Consider the following 15,382-nt stretch of genomic DNA (forward strand, 5'->3'; position numbering starts at 1 on the left):
AAAGATGTCTAACACACAAGTACTAAAGTCTCAATTGAGGTTTGCTGGTTAATCAATGCATGGGATGCACTAACACTTATAGCAGGCACATACAACTGACAACTGTATCAATTATATGGGGAGTTGTTTTTCAAAGGGGAATGGAGCTAGTTACCCTGAAGGCACATGCAATTATTTTCATTACCCTTCATTAAATTGTTAGTCAAATAATCAGGAATAACCTTAGCCCATTGGCTGAACTGCTGTGGCACACATACTGGCAGAACGTCACGCAATACCATTAATAGAGACTGAGAGCACCTCACCTGCCCACCTGTTCAGGTGGGGAATAATATGTGTCTCTGTGTGGACCTGAAGAATAAACAGACTATTAAATCCCTGTCTTAAAAACTATGGGAAATGCAGAAGCCAAACATTAACAGTTGATCTGTCATTGAGGAATTTTGCATTTTCAGAAAGCAATCCCCTTTGAACCGTGTGGCTACACTGCACATAACTTTTTTTGTTTTGCACTAAGTCACAGTGGAGAGGTGCTAGTTGAGGGGCACAAAGTACTGTAGCGCCCAGTTTAACATTGCAGCCCTTACAGTAAGTTTGTTCGTGCCTCATAGGAAAACAACACTCTACAAACACAGAGAGAAATTAGATACAGGAATTGGAATAATTGCATAATGTCAGTTCCACTGATGGGCACTATTTTTGGGTTTTGTCCACAAAATATACAGTCAATTCACTTTACAGTGTATCCTGTGAAGCGCTTTGAGACATTTGGAAGACTTGATAAGCCGCTGTATCAAATGCAAGGATTATTATTATTACTATTTATTTTGCAGAAATCTGTAGTTTGAGTGACGTGGCTGAGAGTGCAATTCCTAGCCAGGCCTCCAGCGCATGTGGAGTCCTGTAGCTCAGTGGTTAGAGCACTCGCTTTGCAAGTGAGAGATCTGAGTTCAATTCCAGGCAGAGGGCGAAACCTTGGGCAAGTTTCCTTACTCCACACAGAGCCTAATAATAATCCCTCCAAAACAAAGCAATAATAAATTGGTCATTTTCAATCTGCGACTGTTTGTGGGACATTGCTGTGCGCAATTGGCTGCTGCGTTCGCCCACAAAAAATACAGTCAATTCACTTTACAGTGTGTTCTGTGAAGCGCTTCGGGACGTCCTCCCGACGTGAAAAACGCTATATCAAATGCAAGGATTATTATTAAAAAAAGAACAATAATGGATTGAAGGGATCGTTACCCCTGGAAAGCGATCCGCCAATCGACAAACAATCAGGTTCCTATTTATTGGTAAACAGAGGTGTGTGGAGTAAGGGAACTGCCCGGGAATTGAGCGCAGGTCCTCTGGCTTGCGAGGCGAGTGCTCTAACCACTGCGTTACGGTACTCCACTTGCCAATTCGGATAAATTGCAAAGCACTTTGAAACTTTTTAATAAACTATTCTAAAGTTATCCTAAGCTATTATAAAGTTTTTTTTCAGTTGCAGTTTCCTCAAAGTCTGGCTTTGCCAATGTTCTGCCTTATCTGCTGCCACAAGACAGTCACAACCCCCTGCAGACTTGCCAGACTAACGCCCTGCCTCACACCAGCAGTAACCACAGGTGCTGTCACTGATCCGCAGTCGGGCTGCGAGTGGGCAGAGTGTCAACCGAGGATTTTCTCACCAGTTTAGAAGTTTTACAGTAAAGGCTCGTCTGTGAGGCTGTGACACACAGACATCTCCTGCCAGATCATGACACAGCAACGCACACATGACGCATCTGAAGTTCAAACCTTCACGAGTCACAGGAAAACTTCCCCCAAAACTCTGAGCACATCCTGAGGGCAAAAACTTTATACCATGGACTTCATGAGGACTCCAACTTTCTCCTTGTGGGTGACTGTCAGCTGTTTGTTTCTCTCCTCAATCACTGCAGGTCAACAGGGTGAGTAGGTCCAGCCCCCAACACCCCAACACCCCCCCCCCAGCCCCCCTAACCCCCACACCCCCCCCCAGCCCCCACACCCCCCCCAGCCCCAACACCCCTTAACCCCCAACCCCCAACCCCAGCCCCAAACACAACCCCAGCCCCAACACCCCCAACCCCAGCCCCCAACACACCCCAACCCCAACACCCTCCAACCCCAACACCCCCCCAGCCCCCAACACCCCCCCAACCCCCAACACCCCCAACCCCCAGCCTCCAACACCCCCAACCCCCCCAACCCCCCAACCCACCCCACCCCAACACCCCCCAGCCCCCACACCCCCCCCAGCCCCCAACACCCCCCCCAGCCCCAACACCCCCCCAGCCCCAACACCCCCCACCACCAGCCCCAACAACCCCCAACACCCCCACCCAGCCCCCAACACCCCCAACACCCCCCACCCCAGCCCCAACACCCCCCAACCCCAGCCCCAACACACCCCAGCCCCCAACACCCCCCCAGCCCCCAGCCCCCAACACCCCCCCACCCCAACACCCCCCCAGCCCCCAACACCCCCCAACCCCAACACCCCCCCCAGCCCCAACATCCCCCCAGCCCCAACACCCCCCCAACCCCAGCCCCCAACACCCCCAGCCCAGCCCCAACCCCAGCCCCCAACACCCCCCAACCCAGCCCCCAACACCCCCCAGGCCCCAACAGCCCCCCAACCCCCAGCCCCAGTCCCCAACACCCCCCCAGCCCCTCCCCTCCCATTTCCCAATGCAATGTGTTTGTGGGGTAGTGACCCCCAGTATGTGACTGTCTGGGATGCTGTGTTTGTCTGTTGCTCTGGGGGGGGGGGGCTGCCTGGGCCAGGCTCCGGCTGTCAGGATTGTTGCCCCTGAACCTCACATGGCTTTGGCTGATTGCCTGATGTGACAATCTGGGGGCAAAAACCTTCACAAATTATTCCAACTTTATACTAACTAAAACAACGTTTAGTTTAAGATTTCAGGAACTCCTGTAAGTCACCATCTAGAGGGGAAACATTCAGCCAAGTAAACAGTTCACAAACTCACAAATGACCCAAGCAAAACTAATATGTTTTTGATCTTCAAATATATATGGAATGTAGTGAACTTCTCTGTTGTCAAAAAGCATCTAACATTTACATTTTATGGTAAAGAAATGCCACATGTCCAATGATTATTAAGTCATCAGTTACCACATTCTATTATTCTGTGAGAAAACAGGGCAATAACTATAAATTAGCTACAGCAAAGTAAAAATAAGAATGTTTAAAGTTTGTAGATTGACCCCTCTTGTTTACAATTTGTTTATCAGATCTGTCCTGTTTATTTGGACTTGACCATGGGTGGATTGAGTGAGTAAAAGTTTTAAAAAAACCTCTTTGCCATAAAACTAACAATGAGTTGTTCACCTCCTTATGTTCAGTGTTTTAAGGACTGTCTAGGTTTGAACTCCATCTTTCTGCCTCAATGTTAAAGGCCTGTTCCCTGTGGGAGTGGGACATAGGGTTTTCTGGAAATGCCTTAGAGGCAAGTACAGAGGAATTGAAAACCTCTGTTTATGGTTGATCAAAATATCTGGTCAATCAGTAAGGCCTGGGAGTGTAGGCATGTTGAAATTCTTGTGGGTAAATTGGTCCTCGATGGTCAACTGCAGTGTAACAGAATAATCCTATTATTACGGCTTCAAATAACCAGGAACTCTCCTCTCCGAAGGCTGCCCTTTTGATTCTAAAGTCACATGGATTCCATTTAGAAGCAAGTGGTACACTTTCATCCCGACATCAGGAAATGGCTACAATCTCGAAAAGGCCCAGGAAATCTGCAAAACCAGTGGTATTGTATAGCTTTATAAATATCTGTCAATGATCATTTTGATTAAGTGTCATGATTAAGTGTCACAAGTTCTTGCTTATTTGTTGTACAACATCTTATATAAGGAAGCTTATATAAAACAAGCTGCTTTTCAGATGCAGTATATAAGTGTTGATGCTACATGTGTCATCCTGCTTAACCCAAGATCTGACTTTTGACACACAATTAAGGAGCACATATAAGAATAATAATCCTTGCATTTGATATAGCGCTTTTCACATCTTCTCGACGTCTCAAAGCGCTTCACAGAATATACTGTAAAGTGAATTGACTGTATATTTGGGGGCGAATCTGTTATAATCTGTATATCTGCGAATAATCTCAATTACACTTACAGATTAGAAGATATTCTTGGAAATAAATTTAAATGTATCTTCTACCTTCATTTATTATCTCTCTTAAATACATTTTATTTGTAACTAATTACTTCCTCGTCAGCCCCAGGTGCTGATGTTGTCAGTGTACGTGACAAAGAAGAAAACGCGTTCATCGTTGATCATTTTAAACAACTTGTGCAGAAACCTGGAGAGATTTGGTTGGGCATTCTGTTTGATACAGACAGTAAGTACATTCTTTTTTGTAGGTATTTTGATAAATCCTCCTCCCGATGTGAAAGGCGCTACATAAACACAAATAGTTACTGTTATTGGTTGCAATAGAATGTGTCTGAGCTGTTTAACAATTGTATTTGTAAATATACAGACTTTTCACAAGTGACCCTTTCCTCACAACTAAACAGGACAGAGCAAACCAAGACATTCTGTGTCCCAGAATTTCTCACCCAGTCACTTTACCTCTAATTGTCCTAATTGTCACTTTACCTCTGATGAGCGATTGTACCCTGAATGTACACACATTAGGGAGAAATTCTATTTGGCTCAAGTTTTACTCTATTTTCTCAGTGTTTCAGAGCGTAAAAAAAATTGGCAATTGTTGAATTCAGTGTAAACTTTGAGGCCAATTTACTGTAATTCTTATTGGAAAATTAGCTTCAAAATGAAGACTGTGTTTTAGGAATTTGCAAAATTCTGGACACTCAATAATGCTAAACAAAAGGTTAATTATAGGCATAGAGAGAATTTCTACCCATGTCTCTTTCACATCTTGATTGAGCTGCCATGAATCTCCAGCTTTTTGGGGGTTTTATTGCATATTTCTAAATTGCCATTGTTTTCTTTTTATCTTAATTTCCCCAAAGGATTGGATTAATATTGTTTCAATTACAATAACCACTTATGCTGCGGGTCCTGTGATATAATGAAGAACAATCCCAGACTCCCTCACCCTTGTTACAGCATTACACTATAAATCAGTGTCTGTTAGTTCTGTTATATTTGAGATAATATATTAGTTTTGATATTTTCATGTGCTATTTTGTGTGGAAAATGTGTCAAATACTTTAACAGGGTTGTTTACATTCCTACATAAAGCACTTTGTCATTTGTGGTCTAATTCAGCCAATGAGATGCTTTTGACATAATCAGAAAACTCCATGGCAAATGGTGAATTTGAAATGTAATACAGAATTTTTTGACATATATCATTAAATTATTGTTTTGATGAGAGAATTTCTAGTCACATTGCAGTTTGCAATGTCAAATGCTGTGGCTGTTTGTCTCTAGTAATTATTAAAGAATTTATCAATCTGATGAGTTGGAAGCAATGACTGCAGAACAACACACAGCAAAAACATGAACCTAATCAAGCTCGAAGCCAGACACTTTGATATGAAATTCTATTGAAGACAATAAAGTTCATCTTTAATCATGTCAAATACTCTGTTTGCTAGAACTTTAAATTAAACATAGATGCATTTTAAAACTTTAATTCCCACACTCTCTGTCTTTATATATCTTTATATATTTCTTAATCCACAACTGTTTGTCGGACGTTGCTGTACGCAATTGGCTGCCGCATTTCGCCCACAAGATATACAGTCAATTCACTTTACAGTATATCCTGTGAAGCGCTTTGAGACTTATCGAAGAGATGGTAAGGGGCTATATCAAATGTAATATTATTATCTGCTACAAATTATTCAAACTTTGGGAAATACCTCAACATTAATCTTCTTCATAATAGATTAATGCTTTTTTCTCTTCCTATATTTCTCTTCCCTATACTGAATTACAATTTGAAGACTTAAGCAGCAGGTACTAATGAGTAAAATATACTGCTTTTTTTCTCGACCCATGTTTAAAAAGATACCCTTACAACACAAAAGCCAAGGCAATGGTGAAGAAGAATGTCCCAATTCTTATAGTCATTTTCTAGTTGATATTTTCTGTGCAGTTAATGTACGTCTGAGGTCAAAGGTTCCAAGTAAACTTTACCCAAACACAAAACTCTAAAGATAATCAGAGTAAATATATCATTAGTCTATTACTGTAAAGTCTGTGCATTGTTAATGCCAGTCACCGGTTTAGCCAAATAATACTTGTTTATTCTATAGGACAAAATCCAGAGTGTTCCGTCCACTGAGTTGGAGATGATATGTAGAATACATGATAGCAATACATAGAAAAGCACAGGTTGCTTTATTTAGCTCATTCTGCCTGAATGGGAAATGCAGCTGGCGGTCACATGATTGGCAGCAAGTTGTGGAGAAATTTATGGCCGACTGTGTTCTATCCACTGAGCTGGAGAAGAGATGTTCTTTGATGAGGAAATGGGGAAATAAAAAAAGTTACATTCAATAATAATAGATTAGTTTGCCGTTTACATTTCTATAGAAAGATTGCGTAATAGAGGCAGCCAATCGGGATAGACTTTTGCTCTTCTATCTTTGGAACTTGACTTTTAGTCCACCCCAGATTGATATCTCGACTGTTATCAGAGTATATAACAAAACTGCCCACAACTCAGTACTGAATGACATTCAATTGGCCATTGGCTCACGAAGGCTGGCAAGGAAATGAAGAGTGAATGCTGTGCTGTGTGTGCGCTTGGCTCAGTGTGGGCAATGCTCTTGCCTCTGGCTGAGAACATTGTGAGTCAAGCTCCATGTTATGTTGGCCTTGAGTTCAAATTGAAGCTGACACTGAAAGGCCACACTAGTTGAAGGCTGCATTATTAGAATTGCCATTTTACAAATCACACATTAAACTGAAGTCTCGCCTGCGTTTTCTGATGATGGTAAAGATTGCACAACCCTATCCTAGAGGAGGATTGTTGACAAGGTATGCCCTGGTCAGTAATTAATTAGTCAGTCATTCACCGGTTTGCTGTTTGTGGGTCTTTGTTGCTGAAAATAGCTTCCACATTTGCCATTGATAATCTGTGAAGCATTTTGATACTTTTGCAATAAGGTGCTATAAAAATGTAAGTGTTTCCTGGGACTCAGGTATTTTTGCAGACCTTTATTTGAGGTACTTGATTCTAACATTGAGCGCCTAATATGAAAATCTGTTGCAATTTACACTGATATCTTTCTCCTTGATGAACCCTCCAAAATTTCACATGAAAAGGTTACTGATTTGCTATGTGTGTATAAATTGATTAGAAATATGTAAATTTTTACTTTAGTGTCATAAACTTTATTTTCAGCTGATACTTTCAGATGGCATGATCGTTCTGCTGTAAATTACTCAAATTGGGTTCCTGGAGAGCCTAATGAAGACACAACTAGTATTGATACCTGTGCTGTTGTAGAGACACAGTCAAGACAGTGGAAAACCGTTTATTGTGACGAGGAACTTGGAAAGTCAATCATCTGTGATACAACAGTATGTGAGTATGATTTAACTTAAACAATACACCAGCATTTTGGGACGTCCTCCCGATGTGAAAGGCACTCTATAAATGTAATTTTGTTGTCGTTGTCTTTTACCATAGAAATTGACAAAATGGATAAAATTAGGTTATTCACTTCATGGCTTTTTGTGGGACATTGCTGTGAGCAAATTGGCTGCCGCATTCACCTACTAAACACACAGTCACTATACTTTACAATAAATGCTGTGAAGCTCTTTGGGAAAGTCCCTCAACATGAAACATCAAATGCAAGGATTATTATTTCAATATATTTTAAGTGTTCCTAAATGATCAGGCATTAATTTCTGATGTATTCTGTTGACATCTGGTTCCATTGTATGTATTGTGAGTTCTTTTATACAGATTGTCTTGGGATTGATGTCTGTATTTACTGGTCCTGAATAGTGTGCTGAATTACTGAGGACAGTCCCAACTTTTGTTTGCTGTTTGAGAAGGTCATGGGTGTGAATAAATTGTATGAGATCAGCAGCCATTGGCTATTGTCATCGTAACTTGGTTTGAAAAGCTGTTATTACTGTAGTCCTCCAGTTGAAATAAAATTTGACATTTTGTCCCTTCAGGGTTCATGTGAAATGTTTAACCCGTGGTGAGACTGGGCAAGTGCGTTAGCACTCTGTCATCTCACATCTGGCACCTGGGTTTGAGTCCAGAGTGATGGGAGGAAAATCTTCTGTCTTTTCTATTCATTGTGAGGCGTTCCTATGTGAAATATGTTTGAATAGTCTCAATCAAGTTTCAAGTGGACACAGGAAGGAATCACAAAACTTCGTAAAACACAGCACAAGTCAACCTTAAGTTAGCATTTGAAGTTAGAATATAGTAAGTGTATGTGGGTTGTGATTAGGAGAACTGAAATAGATAGCAACATTATAAAGTATTTCATCCCAGCAACTGTAATCTTCACAACAGTACTTTTGTGAAATACCTAAGCACATTAATGAAAAATAAGGGATTGTTTTATCAGGTCTGTTCAAGCATACGATTGTTGTTATTCTACTTTAACTTAAAGTATTCATTAAATGTGTAATATATCAAAATCTATTAATGAGAGGAAATCAGTCTAAAAATTATTTAAATACGTTGTTTTGGGTATTGATGATGACAAGATCAATGAAGTAGGGAAGAATCGCAAGAGCCCACAAAAGATCTGATGTTGAGTGAAACCATGAAAGATACAATACAAAATTACATTTGTATAGCGCCTTTCACATCGCGAGGACATCCCAAGGCGCTGAAAGATTGGAGATTAAGTGAGAAAGATGCTGATGTAAGTTCAGTCTGTGACCTGCTTTGTTTCTCAGCTTACTCAGGAGTGGTCTGTGAAAGCAGGATCTGTGGATAAACTCTACCCCCCCACTCACATACACTCACACACTCACTCTCTCACTCTCACACTCTCTCACACTCACTCTCTCACTCACTCACAGACACACACCACCATATACATGCTGTGTATAGCAGAAAACAGTAACATCATCAATGAAAGGATTTCACTCTCCATTATTTAAAACAAAACAACAAAGCTGATCTTTTGGTGAATTGACTTTATGCAAAATTTTGGTACTGTATTTCAGGCCCATGTACAATGACCGGAACATTTGCGGCAGCAAAACTGATATGTAGCGGAATGGTTATTAATTACATAATTCAGACAATTATTTTCATTACTTGCTAATTACAAAATGAATTCATTAGATTGGATTAATCTGAACACAACGTTTACACATAACACGTAGTGCACCTGGATAGTTATTTCAATGATTCCTCAATACCTGTTGATTACACTGTAGAGTGATTGGGGGGAAATCTAGCCGTCCGCGTGCTAGTCACAAATACAGCTGTCACATAGATTTACTATTAAGTCAACACATTTTCTCGTTTTACAGTAGCTGTCCCTGATGAAGATGCATGTTCAAATGGTAAGTGTATAAATACCTATTTCTCAATTCTCCAATAATGTCAAAGTACGTACTCTCAGGAGTTTTCAAAGATGTTTACTCATGTATGTTTTGTTACTATTAAACATAACAATATGAAACAACAATCTTTGAACTATTAGATTCAATAAGGAAATGTATGAAATATGTGATCAGAGGTTCCCAGATTATTTAATGACTACGTATAAAACCAAGTATAAAAGCTGTTTAAACCAAAGGATGTAGGAAAGTGTGTGAGGAGGAACTGATCTTAACCAGGGCTATAGTTTGTCTTTGTAATCCTGAGCTGGGAAATGGGAAAGTAATGATTGAGCTCCTTTGGGGACATGTTGGATCTCAATTGAGAATAGGATCGGACTTACACTGCCCACATTGACTGTAGGCTCACATGTTAGACGGACAATGAGATAGCAGACAGCTGCGGCACAAGCTGCTCCAGCTGTGGGACCGCTTCTTTTGACCATTCGGGGGGGTTTCGCCTGCCACAAAACACATAGTCACTACACCTTACAGTGTATTCTGTGAAGCGCTCTGAGACGTCTTTGGATGTGATAAGGCGTTGTATTAAATGAAAGGATTATTTTTAATATATTGTAGGAAAAACCAGGCAGCTGCCTAAGATGGCAGATAATGTAGGGGGGAAGATGGTGTTGGGTGGCAGGTGGTATAATGGGGGCAGATTGTCTTGAGTGGCGTCTGGCTGCAGATACACATTGTAGGAAAGGATTAGCAAAACAAGAAGAAAGTGCATTACTATTTAGTCAACAATTGAAAACTCGTTTACTATTTGTGAAAAGCTACCGTGCTACTTATTCCAGTGACAGGATAAACTGACAAACCAGTGCTTCCAGTGTCTGGTGTCCTGTACTCTACCCAGGAAATATTAAGCTGTTCGTTCTATTATTTATGTAAAATCTTGTTTGTTTTTGCCGTTTCCTGTTACCAACTCCATATTTATCTCTTATGAAAGGCATTTTTCACTACAAGTCGGGCTCTCTCTCAGCTCGTGGTTTCTCAGTACCAGTCTCATTAAGTCTCCCATTCATTCCCCTTTTTGCAGTATCTCACTAAACAGATTTCTCTTTGTTCCTCAGTCCGGCCTATTTGTTTGGTGATTTAATAATCTCTTGACCCAGTTTTCGTACTAACAGAAACTCACTGATTCTTTTACCTCACACCTTGCTTCCAGTTGGTAAAATTCTTGATCCCAGTTTCTCAATGGTCTTTTGTAGCCAGAAATTCAGAAGTAGGCAACTAACGTGTGTAATTAACTTGCATTGTGATTTCTTCCCTCCTCTTCCCCTCTCCCTAGGAGTATAAAAGGCCAAATTCTAATCTAAATTACACGTGGACCTAAATTCTATTGGTTTTGCATGTACTTCAGCGCAGCATAGATTCATCAACCGTGTTTCATTCTGACTCTTGAAGGTTGTGGATTTAAGCCCCATGTCAGGACTTGAAATTACACAGTCTAAGATGGCTCTCCAATGCAGCGATGGGGGTGTTGTGCTGTTGGAATTGCTGTCCTTCAGATGAGACAAAGTCCCGTCTGCCTGTTCAGGTAGACGTTAAAGATCCCATGGTGCTATTTGAAAAGAGAAGGGAGTTTCTCTCTCTAAGTGTCCTAGTCAACAAATCCCCAACAAAATATAATTGGTCACTCACTCCACAGCTGTTTGTGGCATATTGCTGTGAATAAACTGGCTGCCGCATTTCACGACAGAATGTAGTCAATCCACTTTATCCTGTGAACCGCTTTGAGAAGTCTTAACGACACAATAAAGCGCTATATATGAAATGCAAGGAGTATTATTAAACAGCTATAATTGGTTGAATGTCTTTGAGTATATTTTTATTGTTCTTTGTGTGGATGCTCATGGATGTTGGCATGAGAATGTGACATGCAGGCAGATTATTTTAACTCTGTAATATTGTATTTAGTTTGAGGCTTTCTTCAGGAGGACATTAATTCATTGGAGAGGATTCAGAGAATAGCAACAAGAGAAATTGCAAAACTTTAAACTAAGCTATTAGGAGGGCTCCACAATTGAACTTGTCATTGGAGAAAAGAAGATTGATGAGATAGTGTTAGAACGGATTAGTGAAGGCATAACGAACTCCGTCAGGAGATTAGTAACTGCAGGAGAGGAGACAGACAGGCATTTCCAGGCCATGAAGAAGGAAGAAACAGCACCAGGTTTTTGGTTAACTGTAAATTAGTGACCAGGAATTTGTATCTTACACATATTCCAACCTATTTATTAACAACATAATTGATTGCCATCTGCCTACAAAACTAATAAAACTCCTGTAAATCCCAAACGCTAAGTGTCTTCATCAATACCCAGCTGACATTGTAAACACTGGAAAAAAAAACTCAACCCACATAAAAAGAAAATCAGGAGAATTTATTTGTAATGAGTTTTTGTTGTACTTAAAAGAGATGTGAACAACACCACAGAAAGGTGACACTTTATTCCTATGAGACAAATTAGCTACAAGGCTGTCTGTCTGACACCAAGATCGTTTTTGTTTCAATCTATACAATTAAATATCAACTCCTTCTCCAAACATACAACAACAAAATATATTTCTGAAGTGCCTTTCACATCAGGAGGATATCCCAAGGTGCTGATATTATTTCAATATAATGTCTGAGATAACACGGCCAGTTTGCACACTAGTATTGGGTACTTGTCCCTTTTGGAGATAACTGTATAATGTTATTTTTGACCAGCTTTCTATTGTTTTTTACAGGCAACAAAAATATACTGTCAACAGCCCTGGTCATCACAGCATCCGCAATTTTGCTGATCATTTTGTTAGTTTCCTGGTACGCATATAAGAGGAAATGTCTTTCTCCAAATGGGCTTAATGCCATTCAATATGATCCAACGGAACGAATTACAGATGATTGTATATTGGTAGAGAATGAAGAGATGGAATATGAGGTATGATTGGTTAATCAACAGGTGTGAAGTTGAATACTAATAAATCAACCAGGAATGAGAAGATCTGTTACATGGGTTAATTATCATTTGATTGAATTTTTTATATAATACCTACATTTTGTATTCAATACTAACCATCGTTATGTATTCAATCAGACTTCTGGATGCATAGAATATACAAAATGGCTTGTGTGTTTTTATCATTAGTTATATAAAATGAATTACACAATCCAAATAAATTGTTTAACAACCATTCAATTGTTTAACTGATATTTTAAGTAATCTTCCCGAAGAAGAGTACAGCAATAAAATTGGGTGCAAAATCTACAAAAAGAAAGATCTGTTTTTCTGGCACATTTTTTTGTTGGATATTTTATTGAACGTGGAAAAAGCTCAATTACTGTGTTTCCGTTGGATTTTAATAATAAAGATTTTTTTCAAGAAAAACTAAGGTTTTGTCCATTGATTAGAACCATAGAACATTACATCACAGAGAGGGCATTCAAGCCCATCGTGTCTGCGCTGGCTCTTTGAAATAGCAATGTAACGGTCATATGCAGTTATGCAAGTTATGCAAATACTTTTTGAGAAAACAATTTTTTTTAAAAAGTTACTTTAACTTGAATATCAGCACATGTATTCCGATAACCAAAAGAAAACTTAAATTCATAATTTTTTACAAGTACCAAATACAATTTTCTTGCCTTCCATAATTTGTTCAATGCCTTGGAACATCCTCCCGACGTGAAAGACGCTATACAAATGTAACGCTGTTGTTGTTACTACTGTAATTGTTCATTTATTTCTCTACATCACATCCCTATTACTACAACGACAACAACAAGATTACATTTGTATAGCGCCTTTCACGTCAGGAGGACGTCCCAAAGCGCTGACCAGCTTTGATTGTTAAATTTACTGTTGCAATTTAACTTATATTTATTATATTTAAGCGCATTGAGACACTGCCCCATGCGAAAGGCACTATATAAATGCAAGTTGTTGTTGATGTTGTACTGCTGACACTGTTACCTGGATATCTTGAATATCTATCCACAATCCTAATGTCACTCAGTGTGCGTATTCTGGGATATTTTCTGATGATTGTTGAGTAAATAAGTAATTAATGAGATGTTTTTCAATATATTTATTTCAGCTATTGAATGGGTTATACACCTATAAAAATGTTAGATCTTATATTTCTCACTTGTTTCCTCAATTTTATAACGTGATTCCTCTGGGCCTCCATTTCCTACAGTTTGATTCTTACTAATAAAGAGTAGTTACACCAATTCCCTCTGGGTGCTGCTGTTCAATGTGTGTCACTAATCTCAGCAACAAGCACTTTGATGCTGAACCATTGCTCCAATTAGCAAACCCATTTCCATGGGTTTTCATGATCCCTAAATCTCATCAGCTGTTTTCTGTGACAATGTTTCTGTGAAAAATAAATTGGATTGAAATTAAATTAATGGACTCAACACCATCAGGAATAGTGATTTATTTGCATTGTTGGAAAGGCTGTAATTTTTTAAACTCATTTAAAAAAGAATTTGCGATAGTAAATAAACATATTCCAGTAATTTAGCCTGCAAAAAACAAAAGCAATTGCAAACGGAAAAAGATGAAATGCAAATACAGCAGTAAATCTATCATATGATTCTATTCTGCTCATTAATGAGAAAATAGGGTCTCTGTGTAAGGGAAATTAAATTCTTTCAGATGTTTTATGGAAGAATCCTTTCACGGTGTAGACTCAAATTCCAACTCAGAAAAGAATAATTTTCTTCTACAACAATAACTTGGATTCATATATAGTGCCCTTTACACAGGGTAGAGTTTCGAAGCCTGGCACAGAGGAGAGGAAGAGGAAGGTCTTCCGGCATGATCTGGAAAACGGCAAAGAAGCGCTAAGGGTGAGGGATTAGGACACCCTCTGTGTAAACAAATACCTTGTCATAAAACTGCTCTTCATAATCCTGAAACTTCTCATGCTGCCTAGATGTATCTGAAAATATTATTGTGAATTGGAATTTCTGTTGTCCAAGTTAACATCTTAATTAGGTTCTTGCTTTTTAGCAGAATTATTTCAAGTCTATGGAACAATGAAACTTTGAGAAAACTGCCCATTTAGAAATGCATGTTAAAGGTCACCCTTATTCACATGATTATTATTATTTTACACATGCCTGCTATGGCGATTTCTTGATAAGTGTCCTGTGGAGGACTCATTCAAATAGACTAGTTGGAATATGTTCATGAGGGTATTGTCTCTACCGTCTATCGATGCCTTATCTCGAGGAGGCCTTCAGTGAATGCTTTCAAAGAGAACTGTCCCTTTACTCTTGCAGTTATGAAGAGGGTAACAGAGATCTTGAGACAGAAGCTTTAAAAAGTTTAATAAGAAACAAAATGCAATCTGCAGATTCTAATTTAGCCATTATGTCATTAGTTCCAAATTTCCAAGTGTAGTTTGTCAAAGGATCACCAGACATCCACTGTTATATATATTTGCTTTACTAACTATCTTGCCAATTGTGAAGGATTATTTTCACTGCTATTTAGAAGTTGCTACATAATACTGAATACAAACATGAAAACCTCAGTCATTTTGGCCTTTTCCGTGTTATGCAGATTCAGAAACATTAATATTATTTTCCCCATTATTTAGTATGAATGGAGACTTCTTATCTATTCAATAACAATAACAGTATTTCGCCCACAAAATATAGTCAATCCATTTTACAGTGTATTCTGTGAAGCGCTTTGAGACATCTCGATGACATCATAGGAAGGATTATTATTGTTATAACAAAAACAAACTAAAAAATTACCTTTCACTCTACATACAGTATGATTGTGAATGAAACAAGCACGATATTGAAGTATAAAATAGATCTGA

At 39.1% G+C, this 15,382-nt stretch overlaps 1 protein-coding gene across 4 annotated transcripts; it reads left to right on the forward strand.

Moving 5' to 3' along the window:
• Positions 1 to 1,612: 1,612 nt before the first annotated feature.
• On the forward strand, positions 1,613 to 12,927 carry LOC121849379 (CD302 antigen-like). Of its 4 annotated transcripts, none has more exons than XM_042336057.1 (6): positions 1,613 to 1,931; positions 3,660 to 3,779; positions 4,257 to 4,379; positions 7,470 to 7,547; positions 9,479 to 9,511; positions 12,287 to 12,927. In XM_042336057.1, exons 1-6 carry the CDS (start codon positions 1,847 to 1,849, stop codon positions 12,484 to 12,486), a joined length of 639 nt encoding a protein of 212 aa, XP_042191991.1. In that variant the 5' UTR covers positions 1,613 to 1,846; the 3' UTR covers positions 12,487 to 12,927. The 4 variants fall into 4 exon arrangements, with proteins under 4 accessions (XP_042191991.1, XP_042191990.1, XP_042191992.1 ...); XM_042336055.1 differs by having other exon boundaries at positions 1,615 to 1,931; positions 7,365 to 7,547; XM_042336056.1 differs by lacking the exon at positions 9,479 to 9,511 and having other exon boundaries at positions 1,614 to 1,931; positions 7,365 to 7,547.
• The last annotated feature ends 2,455 nt before the right edge of the window (positions 12,928 to 15,382 follow it).

This window comes from Callorhinchus milii, unplaced genomic scaffold, assembly GCF_018977255.1.
Source record: "Callorhinchus milii isolate IMCB2004 unplaced genomic scaffold, IMCB_Cmil_1.0 Scaffold6, whole genome shotgun sequence".
Taxonomy (NCBI): Eukaryota; Metazoa; Chordata; class Chondrichthyes; order Chimaeriformes; family Callorhinchidae; genus Callorhinchus; species Callorhinchus milii.

What these genes read in the sequence shown, in the direction of transcription:
- LOC121849379 (XM_042336055.1), top strand. Translation starts at nt 1,847, where the DNA reads ATGGACTTCATGAGGACTCCAACTTTCTCCTTGTGGGTGACTGTCAGC. An exon ending in AATCACTGCAGGTCAACAGG is followed by an intron (nt 1,932 to 3,659) that starts GTGAGTAGGTCC and finishes TCCTCTCCGAAG; the next exon opens with GCTGCCCTTTTGATTCTAAA. An exon ending in CATCTGTGATACAACAGTAT is followed by an intron (nt 7,548 to 9,478) that starts GTGAGTATGATT and finishes CTCGTTTTACAG; the next exon opens with TAGCTGTCCCTGATGAAGAT.